Source organism: Lactuca sativa, chromosome 4, assembly GCF_002870075.4.
Source record: "Lactuca sativa cultivar Salinas chromosome 4, Lsat_Salinas_v11, whole genome shotgun sequence".
NCBI classification, from domain to species: domain Eukaryota; kingdom Viridiplantae; phylum Streptophyta; class Magnoliopsida; order Asterales; family Asteraceae; genus Lactuca; species Lactuca sativa.
Genome location: NC_056626.2, coordinates 216,363,358 through 216,378,407, shown reverse-complemented (window position 1 = coordinate 216,378,407; position 15,050 = coordinate 216,363,358). Strand labels below are relative to the sequence as shown.

General features: G+C 32.4%; 1 protein-coding gene and 1 pseudogene across 1 annotated transcript; both read right to left on the bottom strand.

Annotated features, from left to right (window-relative positions):
- Nucleotides 1-3,023: 3,023 nt before the first annotated feature.
- Nucleotides 3,024-11,757, bottom strand: LOC111886555 (6,7,8-trihydroxycoumarin synthase). Its single transcript, XM_023882810.3, has 2 exons — nt 10,834-11,757; nt 3,024-3,879 (listed from the first exon to the last, which is right to left on the bottom strand). Exons 1-2 carry the CDS (start codon nt 11,728-11,730, stop codon nt 3,271-3,273), a joined length of 1,506 nt encoding a protein of 501 aa, XP_023738578.1. The 5' UTR covers nt 11,731-11,757; the 3' UTR covers nt 3,024-3,270.
- LOC111886557 (6,7,8-trihydroxycoumarin synthase-like) lies at nt 4,021-9,065 on the bottom strand (annotated as a pseudogene).
- Nucleotides 11,758-15,050: the final 3,293 nt, after the last annotated feature.

Below are 15,050 nucleotides of genomic sequence, written 5' to 3'. Positions count from 1 at the left end.
CTACATTTTTTATCCTTTCTGATCTTAATTGTACGTAAGGACTAATTGTTTGGTATATGTTTTTATAGGTATTTGATTCATCAAAAAATTTGTTTCAGGTTAAAAGGTCTATCTGATGTTGCAAAACAACTCTTTATACGAGTTCGTAAAACTGTTTTGTAATGCTTGGTGCTTGAAAAATTCAAAATTAGGTAATCATTTAGAATTACTTCATGGTTTGTGTAACCGAAGGTTCAAGAAGCTACACATGGAAGTGTTTTTAAGATTGTTTCATAGGCAGTTAGGTTTAATGGGCATCGATCTGAGCTTCACAAAAATATACAATAAAAAACCTATACATGATCTATCAAAAAACTATATATGATCCGATACAAACCTTCTTTTTCTTCTAATTTTTTGGATTTTCTCTTCATGTCTTCAAACTTGCACATGTCGTTGTTTATTCAACCCATGTTCTTTTATGTTTTTATTAAGAAACACATTTTGTTGATTGTTTGTACGATCCAAAGTATAAAGTCAAGTCGGAGACTAGAGATTAGTTACAAAATATAGTTTGGAACTATAATTTTAGTTTGAAGTCTTAACTAGAATTTCAAATTGGATATTGTCTTCAAATATAATTTCACTTGAATCAAGTGTTTGAGCTAGAATCCCAAATTGATAACTTTAAAACTCAAACCGAAGGGGCTATTTATTAAAAACGGGGATGCAAGGCCACCAAGATTGGTAATATGGCAATAAATAGTTAAAATTATATTAATCATCTATGACAATTTCATAATTTAATGAACAATTATAGGCTCATTTAGACTAAATTTTATAATTCTTGAGTTGATTTTAGCTGATTGAATGATATGTTGTATCTCGGTTAGTGATTTTTATGTTAAGATAATCCCATGACAGAGTTTTAGTGATCAAGACCAAATTATTTTATGATTATGTAATCTTGATTTTTGGTTTTATTCACGTTGAATAATCCTATTCCAATTTTTTTAATATTTGAATGTTTGTTTTTAATTATCATTATAAGGGATTAAGATATATGTTTGACTAAAATTTATTGAAGTGTTTTGCTTTTCTTAGCTCCCGGTGTAGTTTTTTGGTTGTGTTTCTTTCATTTCTTTGTTTTTGGTGCTTCTTATGTTCTAATTAGTTTTGTTTATGTGATATTGTTCGGCCTAAATTTGGTATATGCCTCATTGTTCCGGATAGCACTTAATTGGGAAAAAGAAATGAACTAAAACTATTTTTTTCCTGCTATTTCAGATGGCGTGTATGATCTATATTATTTTCTTATAAACCAAGAATCAAACCCCTAGGCCTATCAAGAACCTGAAGAGGACCCACTAGCTATACATTCAGTCAAAGTTCAACCGTGTTAGGTTAAACTCCTATATATGAATCCTTGCCTAGAAGATATAAAGTGAAAAGAAATCATCTTATGAACATCCAAGTATGACTATAGTAGAGGTAGATAAGTTGTTGTAGTTTAGATTAGATATTGATTATGAAGTTTATTTGACTAGAATTTATTAAAGTTGTTATTGTCATTCTTGTGCTTTTGATATTTGTGTCGTTAGTTTATTCTTGAATGAAGTTAACTTAATGAAAAGGGAATAAGTTTCAGTTTCAAATTACGTTGCTATTTGGGACTTGATGATTAAACACTTGGACTATGAATTATTAGAACATTAAGGAATCAATTCTTTAACAACTTGAAGCAATCGTATTGTAATTACATTGTGATGTTGGACATAGTTACTAACCAGGAAGTAACAAATAATTGAGGAAATGTGGTTATGGAATTTAATGATAGAAAATATTGAAAAATAGTTTACATATTAATTTGAATCAATCGTTGTAACTTGCAGATAAATAATCTATAAATTATTAAATGTATGAAAATCATTGGTTAATAATTATGACTGTTAATTTGCTAACTGTGGTTTTCATAAGTTATATATATATATATATATATATATATATATATATATATATATATATATATCATATCATACTATACTTATAAAGAAACATTTTTCCTTTCACAACATCAATTCAAAACTCCAAACTTTTCATATTTCCCTATAATATATTTTCTAACGTAAATATGTTATTAATTATTAATATTATCATAAATGTAAGACTTCTTGATTTATCAATAACTTTAATATAATGTTAAATACATAACCTAAATTAATATATCAAATAAACTTAAAAATATAGGGTAAAATTTAAAACCTAAAGTAAATCATACTATAGTGGTGATCACTTTGTATCAAATTAACATTTCAAAATATAATCAGGTTAGATTCAACTTATATAGGCTTAAGCCTTAGGGTGGCTTACCATTAAAAAAAATAAACTTGTAAAATATAATTTTCATCATTAATATTTCATACATTATGTTTTATTCTAGCTAAATAATATACAATATGTTACATGTTTAAAACGTTTCAAAATAATATTTTGTATATTATATTTTATTCTAGTTAGTAGCTATAGCTTGTTAATCTTTAGAGTTAGATAAGGATGTAATATTTATAGTTTCCAGTGAAATAAGGATGTAATATTTATATTTGTGTTTTTTTTTTGTCTTGTGTTTTTACATTTATGTTTTTATCATGATTTTTTTAATAACCAAAATGAATGATATACATGTTCATTTTATTTATTTATTTATTTGTAAATGAATGAATAAAAAACAAAAATATTGCCACTAAAGTAATTATATTCTAGATTAGCCTATTTTATATAAAATAAAAAAAAATTAAAAAATTAACTTTTATGTCTTTCCTTTTCGTTATTAAAAAAATCATGATAAAAACATAAAAGTAAAAAAAAAATTAAAAAAAAAAATAAAAAGAACTAAGAGGGAAAAAAACACAAATATAAATAATACATCTTTATTTCACTGGTTTAGGAAACAACACATGATGAAAATGAAAAACAAAATCAACATTTAATCAATTGATCTAACTCTAATTAAAGATTAACAAGCTATAGCTACTAGCTAACTAGAATAAAATATAACGTAGGAAATATTATTTTGAAACGTTTTAAACATGTAACATATCATACATTATTTAACTAGAATAAAATATAATCTACGAAATATTAATGATGAAAAGTATATTTTACAAGTTTATTTTTTTAACAGTAAGCCACCCTAAGGTTGAAGCCTATATAAGTCGAATCTAACCCGACTATATTTTGAAATGTTAATTTGATACAAAGTGATCACCACTAAATCATGCTTAATAGAATATTTCAGGCGTATATATGAGCTACAAGGCAAAGATCATTCCGCTTTTGCATGGTTATTCCTTCCATCGCCTCAAAGTCTAAGTCTTCCTTCCTCATCCCATCAGGCAAAGCCCAATTAAACAAGTAAACAAGATTCGCAAGCAATAACTCCACTGTGACAACACCCATCGAGATTCCAGGACAAATTCTTCGACCAGCTCCAAATGGAATGAACTCAAAATTATTCCCTCTAAAATCAATATCACTACCCAAAAACCTTTCTGGTAAGAACTCCTCTGGGTTCTCCCAAGCGTCTGGGTCCCTTCCAATGGCAAATGCATTCACGTAAACTACGGTTTTTTTCTTGATTTTGTAGCCATGTAAACTGACATCTTTCTGACTTTCTCGAGGTACTAAAAGAGGAGCCGGAGGATATAACCTCAAGGTCTCTTTTACAACTGCCTTCAAATATGTGAGCTTTGAAAGATCATCCTCATCAACTCTACCTTTCTTTCCAACTACATTTCTCACTTCTTCTTGTGTTTTCTTCATTACATTGGGGTTGTTCACTAATAACGTCATTGCCCAAATCACTGTAGCGGCACTAGTATCTGTCCCAGCTGCCAAGATATCCTAACACGAGAACAACAACAACAACAATATAAGACGTTAGAACAAAGAAAGCAGAGAGTGAAAGGTTAATCTGCTATAAATAAAGATCCTAAACAATACCTTAGTTAAACGCAAAGGCATAACAAGTTTAAATATACATGAAAAATTAAATCACATTGATGAAGTAGACTACGTTTCATTATTTTCATGTGAGTGGTGATTGTTGGAATTATGGTTATCCTTCTACTATTAAGTAGACCCACTCTACCCCTGCTATCACATGCAATAATTTACATATCCTCTATAAAGTATATTAGAAAACATATTACTGAATCCATACCACTCACTTGCTCTTGGGGCAGGTTGTCATATACTTTTAGATAACAGTTTATCAGTTATAAATTAAGTTTTAAATTACCACAAAATGATATATATATATATATATATATATATATATAAACACACACACACACGACAAATTAAATTACTTCATTGAATTTAGTTCATCAATATACACTACAAGAATAACTATCTATGGGACGGCACCTATCCCGACAACAGATGTCATCCCTAGAAGCAATGCTATACCAATGAAATGTCGTTGGCAGAGCTTTTGACAACTGTGACCAATTTAGTTTTATCGGAAACGTTATGCAAACGACATGTTGTCGGCACAACTTCGGCGGGAAACGAAAACTTTACGCGGTCTTCTGAAATTCTATGTCAACGACATGTTGTTGGTATATGTCACGATAAATGTAATTTACATTTATTTTTATTCCATGGTGTAGAAAGAAGAAACGATGCCATTTTAGGAGATATACCCTGACGACATGTCGTCGCCTTGCCACGCTGGCGATCCGTGTGAAAAGGCTATCTCGATGACTTGTTGGTACAACCCTCTATTTTTATTTTATTTTTATTTCAGTAGTTAGTATGTTTGATGCCTTCGTGGCTCAGACAGGATTTATGTGTTATTTGTTCCGGGCCACGACCCGATGCCGTATGCAGTATATGTGTTTATGCTAGTTGATAGGTGCTTATGCTATGTTATGTTCAGTAAGTTCCGGACTTCGGTCCGATGCAGTTAGTCCAGACTTTGGTCCGATGCAGGGGACAATGTCCCAGTCAGTTTTCCGGACTTCGGTCCGATGCAGGGGGCAAGGCCCCAGTTAGTCCGGACTTCGGTCCGATGCAGGGGACAAGGTCACAGTCAGTTTCCGGACTTCGGTCCGATGTAGGGGGCAAGGCCCCAGTTAGTCCGAACCTCGGTCCGATGCAGTGGGCAAGGCCTAGTATGTGCTTTATATGTTGTATGGTATGTGGTAGTTTGGTGGAGCTCACTAAGCTTCGTGCTTACGTTTTTCAGTTTTGGTTTCAGGTACTCAGTTTTCAAAAGAGGAGCTTGGAGAGGTTGCAGTGCACACACCATAGTCAGTTAGCCTGGGGAATGTTTTACTCTGATAATGAGATTATGGTTTGAATTTAATACTCGAAAATTATGTTATGACTTATGATACGTTTTTATAAATATGGTTTTAGTAATGTTTTAAAAGAAATTTTTAGTCGTGATTTTTAGGTCGTTACAATGATACTAAGTGGAAATTCAATCGTTTTGATATTTTCATTATGTACCAGTTTGGTTTTGTTTTGATAAAGTTATGTTTGTTCAAGGGTTACACCAAAACGGGGGAGCATTGTTGGTGATTTTAGTGTCATCATGTCATTTTATGTAATTGGAACTAATATGTCAGCTAAGGGGCTTCATAATTCATACTCTAATATATGTACGAGTTTGTACGAAGTGCATGCATTTATAAGATCGAATTAGAAGTTTGTTCGACGACAATTCGAGGGTACGGGGGCAGCGCCCCTAAGTTTGGGGTTTCCAAAAAGGATACGCCCCTTTGGCAAGGTCTAGGGGAAACGCCCATAGAGGGGTCCAAGGGGAAGAGCCCATGGCTTGCATATGGGAACATAATGGAAAAATCAAATTCTTGAGGGATTATGGTAAAACTGACGAAATTCGTCAATTTTGAAAACCCTTGATTTCCTCATTAAATTACTGATTTTCTGACTTGCTTCCAAAGAAACCAATGACGGCCAACCCTAAGAGGTAAACCCTAAATCTCATTTATTATATAAACGAATCTTCTCTTTGAGAAGAGACACACAAGTATTAGCTCTCTATTCTTCAGACGAACATAGAATCATTCTAGCAATTTGGCTTACGATTTTTGTGTCTAGATTCATAAGTGTTCTCTTAGATTATCCTAGGTTGAATTTCTTGCAACCCATATGGTAAAAATATCAGTTCAAAAAGTGTTCACACGATCCAAGGTGTAAAACTGACGAAATTCGAATTCTAGCTTGCATATAGGAACATAGTGGAAAAATCGAATTCTTGAGGGCGATTATGGTAAAACTGAAGAAATTTGTCAGTTTTGGAAACTCTTGATTTTCTCATTAAATTCCGTATTTTCTGACTTGCTTCCAAAGCAACTCATGACAGCCAACCCTAAGAGGCAAACTCAAAATCTCGTTTATTATATAAACGATTATTCTCTATGAAAAGAGACACACAACTATTAGCTCTCTATTTTTCAGATGAACATAGAGTCATTCTAGCAATTCAGTTTACAATTTCTGTGTCTAGATTCATAAATGTCTTCTTGGATTATCCTAAACTGAATTTCTTCCAACCTATATATAAGGTAGAAATCTCAGTTCAAAAAGTGTTTATACGATCCAAGGGGTATCCAAATCTCCAACGTAAACCTAATTCCTCCAAAATATGATAAGACATATGAAAATCAAAGTTGATGCTTAATAGAAATCTTGTGAACGAATGAGCTCTTATTCAACTAATAAAATGAGCAAGTAATGATTACCACGAGCACGCCTTTAATTAATGTGATCGTAAGTGAAACTTTCTTAAGTCGGAGTAGAATGTCAACTATATCCTCTTCTTCATCATTAGACTTTCGGTTTTGAGGGTCGAGCTGTTCACCAATGAGTTCTTCGTAGAATGAAGACAAAATTGCAAAAATGGTCTTTGTGGTATGCATTTTTTTGGGGTTTCAGTCCAAACCTCGACTTTTTTGGATTCATGGTCCTTTTGGCCTAGTTTGTATGTAGAAATGGTCCTCCGACTTAACTTTCGTTAATTTTTTGTTGTTAACCCCCTATCAACCAAACCCACAAAATGAAGACCATGCCTCGAAATGGTCCTCGACTGAAACCCCAAAAAAATGGTCCTCCGAACTTTCGTTAATTTTTTGTTGTTAATTTTTTCCTTTTGTATGTGGAAATATATAGAAATGGTCCTCGACTGAAACCCCAAAAAAATGCATACTACAGGGACCATTTTTGCAATTTTGTCTAGAATGAATCAAAGACTTTTGAAGCATTTCTCTTCCCGATCCATATTTCCCATGAGCCTATCAACCAAACCCACAAAAGGAAGACCAGGCCAAAGATCTGAAACAATGAATTCTGACGTTATATATCCCTTGAAGTTCATTAAGTAGTCGAAGAACCTCTTTTGTTTCATGTTCATCCTGATAACTCTTCCAAGGCCTACTCTCGTCACTAAAGTAACGTCCACATGCTTCATAGTTTCGCTCAAGTTTACGGTATTAAACGAAAAAGCTAGCGCATGTATCTTCTTCATGGTACGTGAGACCTCGTCTCACGAATATACCCAAAAGATTCTACTTTTTTAGGGCTCAACAAATGGAACATATAAATCTTTCTCATATCTCTCCGATTATCGTTGTAGTGGGAAATGGTTACATCAAGGTAATTGTAAGTTAATTTTTTTGGCCCAACAAATGATGGCCTATTGCAAAAATATATATATTGGGTTTTCCGGACTTCTTTCGCTACACTCACGGAAGAATCAACGATAGCCGGAATGAAACTGAATTGAAGAAATATGATTGGGCAGTAGGATTTCGAGAGTTGCCATAGGAAAGTATGGAGGCTCGAATAATTGATCTGGTGCAAGTTTCCGATGAAAGGTAGTCCATGAGGGCATGGTGGACATGAACAAGATCTGTTTTTGAAGATTTTTGAAAGAGAATAGAGGAGAGATTGGAGAGGAACACACACAAGAAGAAATAGAAACAACAGTGCCATTTTTTAGATTCTATGAACCTCCAGTAGTAGTTTTGGTTGTATTGACTAGATACACGGAAGATAAAAAAAACAGTGCGTTAGACTTGGATGCATCATAAACACAACAATAAATTTACAGTCGCGTGCATAATGGCGGCTTCCAGAATTGTCATGTAAATCCAATAAGGGTTCTATTCAAGTGGAAAAAAATAGTCTCAATTTGTCTTCCACACAATCAGAGGATATTATGTCGGCTCATTTAGTACGATTTTTAAAAATAATTTGAAACTTTTTGTCTATATAAGTAAAGAGGTTTAAAAGAATTATATTTTCTTTATTATTCTAATTTATTAATTTATTATTAATATATGATCAAAGCAGTTGTGTTATTTTAAAAAGAATTATTATTGCAAAATTTTATAAATAATTTTAATTGAATTTTATTAAAGATGATTTTGTTTTGGTTTATCATAGATAAAATGATAAGTAGAAAATAATGACATTACTTTTTGGGGAATTTTAGTGGAGAAAGTTATTACGCTATTTGAAATATCATTTAATAACTATTTTTATTTTTTCCAAATCATTAAAATTGATTATTTTATAAATTAGACGGTAGTTACTTACAAAGTTACAAATAATCATCCATAAATTGTTTTTGGTTGCTTATGTTTAGGGTGTAAACGAGCCAAGCTGAGCCCGAGTTTGACAGACTCCGCCTGGGCTCTTTTAAGTTATAAGGGCTTGAGTTTGAGCTCAGTTCGATTCGATCTTTATTGGACGGAGATCAGCTCGAACTCGTAAAAATTATGTAGGCTCAGGAACAAGATTAGCTCGTTTTTGTCTAATGAGGCTAAATAACTTGGTTCAAGCTCGTTAAGAAGCTCGTTTATTAATACCTTAAATCCTTAATTCCTCAAATAAGTTTTTATTTTAACATATAAAAATAATAATAATTCATATTATATATAAACTCATTTAAGCTCGTGAGCTCACTGATTAAAGCACGGCTCGAACTCGTTCAAGAAACGAGCCTCACTTTTAGGCTTGAGCTTGGCTCAAGTTCGTTTAATTCGATCTCGAGTCAAGCTTTTAAAGAGTCGATCTCGAACATAAGGTGACAAGCTTTTTGTGACAAATAATATATATATATATATATATATATATATATATATATATATATATATATATATATACAGAGAGAGAGAGAGAGAGAGAGAGAGAGAGACGACAGTTCCATTGAGATTCTAGAAAAAATAGATATCTTAAGATTCAACATCAACCATATATTTTTCATTATCATTTTAACGCTCCAGCTTACCGGTGGGCAGGATAATGCCTAATTATAAATTGTTATATGGCAGAAGATCTAATCATATATGATTATACATTTTTATACATATATGTCTAATCATAAATGATTATGCACATAAGTATGTTGTCAAATTTATTAATCATATATGATTATGGTGGTTGGTGACAGAGGAGGTGGTGGTGACAAAGGTGACAGTGGTACAGATGACGGATGTGGTATTAATGGGGTCGATTAGTGGCTAAGGTTGCAGTGGTGGTTGGGAAGGCGGCGGGGAAAAAGGAATGGGTAGTATTGCATAATCATTTATGATAACAACTCTCTCACCGTGGCAGTATGCTGGAGCGTTAGAGCGGCACATGAGAAAATATATGACTGAGGTTGAATCTCATGATCTCAAACTTTTTTTTTTGAATTTCAATAGAGCCTCTCTCTCTCTCTCTCTCTCTCTCTCTCTCTCTCTATATATATATATATATATATATATATATATATATATATATATATATAAACCCTAAAAAACCCTAAAAATCATAAAAATGCAGAAAAAAATACTTAGAGATTACAAAACTTTTTTTATAAAAAATTACAGGTTTTTTAATAAATTCGCTGAAAAAAAAAATTAAAAAATCAACTTTTTTTTTAAAAAAAAAAATCAGCGAATTTATTTAAAAACTGCGATTTTTTCATAAAAAAATTTAAAAAAAAAAAAGTTTTGTGATCTCTAAGTATTTTTTTTTATGCATTTTTATGATTTTTAGGGTTTTTTGTTTTCTATAAAACCTATATATATATATATATATATATATATATATATATATATATATATATATATATATATATATATATATATATATCTCAAAATTGTTACATCATTATTTTATTCTTTATATAACTCTTTCAAAAATAAATTATGTTGTATTAAGCTAACATATATTTAAGAATTAAAAATATTTGGTTTTCTCATTAAAGACTTCAATGATATTTTAATTTCATATCTATTGAAGACTAAATAAAATCTCACAATGATAGAGTTTAATTTATTTAATATGTATCAAATAGACATATCATTTTGCTCAACTTTTCTATTAGATTATGCGCATATATATATGCTCTCAGTAGCGGAGTTACTTGGGGCGGTGGGGTACTATGGTATCCCAATGAATTATGTTATATATATAAAAAAAATTATTTATATATATGTTTTTTGTTATTGTATCACCCAAATAAAACGATTGTACCATGTTTTTTTTAATTTAAGGGATAACTACATAAAATATATCTTGATCATGTTTGTACCTTAATATCAAAATTTTTAGTTTCGCCACTAGAAGCTCTAACAAATTATCAAATATACTTTATCTGAATTTTGATTGGATTAATTAATATTTTTAGAAAAACATACAAACATGATTAAATTTTGTCAAACATGTGTTATGATAGGTTACCATGGGACATATGAAAATCAAAGTTGATGTTTAATAGAAATCTTGCGAATGAAACGAGCTCTTATGCAATTGATAAAATGAGCAAGTAATGATTACCACGAGCATGCCTTTAATGTGATCGTAAGTGAAACTGAATTCTTTATCTTTCTTAAGTCGGAGTAGAATGTCAACTATATCCTCTTCTTCATCATTAGACTTTCGGTTTTGAGGGTCGAGGTGTTCACCAATGAGTTCTTCGTAAAATGAATCAAGACTTTTGAAGCATTTCTCTACCCGATCCATTTTTCCCATGAGCCTATCAACCAAACCCACAAAAGGAAGACCAGGCCAAAGATCTGAAACAAAGAATTCTGCCATTATCGATTGAAGTTCATTAAGTAGTCGAAGAACCTCTTTTCTTTCATGTTCATCCTGATAACTCTTCCCAAAGCCTACTCTCGTCACTATAGTAACGGCCACATGCTTCATAGTTTCGCTCAAGTTTACGGTATTAAACGAAAGAGCTACCTCATGTATCTTATTCATGGTACATGAGACCTCGTCTTCACGAATATACCTAAAAGATTGTACTTTTTTAGGGGTCAACAAATGGAACATATAAATCTTTCTCATATCTCTCCAATAATCGTTGTAGGGGGAAAAGGTTACATCAAGGTAATTGTACGTTAATTTTTTTGGCCCAACAAATGATGGCCTATTGCAAAAGATGATATCTTGGGTTTTCAGGACTTCTTTCGCTACACTCACAGAAGAAACCACGATAGCTGGAATGAAACCGAATTGAAGAGATATGATTGGGCCGTAGGATTTAGAGAGTTGCCATAAGAAAGTATGGAGGCTCGAATAATTGATCTGGTGGAAGTTTCCGATGAAAGGTAGTCCATGAGGGCCTGGTGGACATGAACAAGATCTGTTTTTGAAGATTTTTGAAAGAGAGTAGAGGAGAGATAGGAGAGGAACACACACAAGAAGAAATAGAAAAAACAGTGCCATTTTTTAGATTCTAAAACCTCCGGTAGTAGTTTTGGTTATATTGACTACATACACGTAAGATAAAACACGTGCGTTGGATTTGGATGCATGATAGCCACACAATAAAATTACAATTGCGTGCACAATGGCAGCCTCATAATTGGTATCCAATAAGGGTTCTATTAAAGTGAAAAAAAACACAACCTAATTTGTCTTCCATCACAATCTGAGGATATTATGTAGGCTCATTTAGTATATTTTTTAGAAATCATTTGAGATTTTTTATTTATATAACTAAAGAGGTTTAAAAGAATAATATTTCTATTATTACAATTTAGTAATTTATTAATATATAACCAAAGCAATTGTATAATGAAATATATATATATATATATATATATATATATATATATATATATATATATATATATATATATATATATATATATATATATATATACTTTATTATTAATATATCACAATCAATCGTCCTCGTTCCAGTGGCGCTATGGCGTTACTAATACGACATGTAAAAAGAAGGTTGCAGACATTGGTGGTAAGCTTGTTGTAGTCACCACCGACCCTTTAATGGGTTTAAATTATGCTCTGATCCCGATGACCTTTAGTTTTCTACTGGTTTATGTGTAATATTCTAATTTCTAATCATAAATATAGTAAAGTAGAGAAAGAGCTTAATCTTTGTTCATTGGCTTATGATATAAGGTGATAATTTGTGTATTAGGTTATGTGAGTTTGGGAATCAATAAAGGATTGATGAAGTTCTTTGTTTATTAACCTTTCTGCTTTATTGTTTTTCTCTAATTTCTGGATATAATCTTGACGAAGATGAATGATGGAGTTTGTAAACTATTAATATCCAAATCAAACAATAATATTATTATGAACAATATTGCAACCTAGTTTTGCAAATGCTCAAGGTAGTAGTCATGTCCACCATTAAAAGCAAGGAAGACAGGAAGAGGTACGTATTGCTGAATTGAAGGAAGGAGGTAAACGTTATGCTTCATGGTAAGTTTTTGGAAACAAAAATATATTTTCTCTCTCTTAAATATTTATAAATTAAAATTAGAGGTATAAATGTCAATATATAATTTTTTCAGTGGAAGGATAAAATACGTGAAAAAATTACCAATCTTTGTAATGTCAAAAACTTAACGTCTTATAAGGGCCCTCCTTCCTTCCTTTTCGCACAAAAGTCAAAAAAGGAAAAAGAAAAAGAAGGGACAACCACCGATCTCTATTGCCATTTTTTAAGGAGTTTTGATTTTTTAATAAGAAAGATTCTATTTTGATTTTTTGATTTTAGAACTAAAAAAAAAAAAAAAAAACCCTCAGTTTTATCTATTACTTGTTTTTTGAGCTCCATCACGTTACCAAAATATAAACTGAGCTTTTTTTTGTCATAAAAGTTGATATTTATTAAAACCTATTACCAATTGGCAGTTCAGTTTTAACCTAACTGATTTGCTTTTTTCCTTATGGTTAAAAAGAATCGGTTTTGAAATGTGCACCTTTACCAAGAATAACATAATTCAATTTCATATTTTTTACTAAGTTATATGATTTACTAAGTTATATTCTTAGTTTTAAGAAGACCCATTTCACAAGACCTAATGTGGTGTACAACAAAAACAACAATAAAAAGAAGAATAAACGTGACCTAGAGTTTTAAATTCAGTAATTTTTTAGGTGATCCATGCTAAACGAACACATGAGTTAGAGGCATATAGAGTTATGTGTCGGTAATCAACTCCATTAATGAATAACAATAAACATTATAAAGTTGAATTTTTTTAAAAAAATATATTTTAAATGTAAAACTGAAAACATTATAAAATGTTTGCTAAAGGTCTCATCTTGGAAAGGTATGATCCGCTTCAGGAAGAGGTGGAAGTTGGATCCCCGATTTATTGGACCATTCTGGGTTATTGTCATGGTTGGCAAGGTTGCTTATAGATTGGATCTTCTGGAGGAGTTCGATCAGATTCATAGCACTTTCCACATTTCGCAGTTGTGGAAGTGCGTTTTGGACGAGGATGTAGTGGTATCATTGGATGATATTCAAGTTAATGAGCATCTGAACTATGGCGAGAGTCAAGTAGCAGCTATTCTAGAAATGAAGGTAAAGGTTATGCATAGCAAGGAGGTACCTTTGGTAAAGGTACAACGGTAGCATCGGAGGGGATCCGAGTAGACCTGGGAGCCGGAGGCTGAGATGCGGGAGCATTATCCAGATTTTTTCCTTGCAACAGGCTTCAAGGATGAATCCTAGTTCAAGTGGCAGAGAGTTGTAACATCCCAACTTCCAGGTATGAGATTTATTCCTTAAAAGGTAAATTCCCCTTGGAACTCGTCGAGTTGATGGCCTCAACTCGACTTGTTGAAGGCTTTTGGGCTACTCGATGAGTTGGCAAGGAAAAACTCGATGAGCTGGTGGCTGATTAACAAATCCTAATTTTTAAGGTGTTGCACCCTATTTAAACTCCTTATACCCTTTGGGTGGCCTCCGTATCAGTCCCCTCTCTCCAGAAAACCCTAGTTCGCGCATCTTTTCCCATATTTGTGTCTGTGTGTGAGCTTGAAGAGTGAATTCTTGGTGCTCTTTTGAAGGAGCTTGAGGTTGGAAGTGTCTATATTAAAGGGAAGGTTGCAGATCCAAAAACTCTTGGAGTATTGCAGTTCTTTCGAGGTAAAAAGTCGACAACTTGCTTATCTATTGCTTAGATCTGTTCCTTGGAAGTTTATTGTCATATTTAGCTCATTTTGGGATTGTTTATGGGGTTGAGCATTTCATGAAGTTATCACTTCAGATCTGGACGTTTTGTGGCCTCTTTTGGCTTAAAGTTTCAAGCTTTATCAAGTTCTAGGCCCTTTTCATGCTTTAGGTCCCTTATTAAGCCTTCTTTGAGTTTTGGAGCCTCTTGGTGACATGCATGGATGTAAAGTTAGCAACTTTACGTGGTTTTCCAGCTCTTGGGTATCAGATCTACATTTTAAAGCATTACACTTGATAAAAAAGGGCTGAATGTGTTAAGCTGGGAAAACTCGGCAAGTTGTCCAGCCAACTCGACAAGTTGGTTAGGGTTTTCCTGCTTCTCTAGATACTATAGGAACTCGACGAGTTAGTGGTGCACTCGAAGAGTTGGGTCAACATGGACGGTTGACCTTGACTGTTGACGACTCTTATGATCAGTGAAAAGTTTGCACTTCGCGCCATAGAGGTAATGCCTCCATATTTTCAGAGCGAAAACTACCGCCGCCAACTCCAAATCGTGACTAGGGTAGTTCTTTTCATGATCCTTCAGTTGTCGAGACACATA

Excerpts from the sequence above, each read along its gene's own strand:
- LOC111886555 (XM_023882810.3), bottom strand. The coding sequence starts at position 11,730 with ATGGCACTGTTTTTTCTATTTCTTCTTGTGTGTGTTCCTCTCCTATCT. Across the intron at positions 3,880-10,833 it reads ACATTAAAGGCATGCTCGTG|GATATCTTGGCAGCTGGGAC; the intron begins GTAATCATTACT and ends TTCTCGTGTTAG.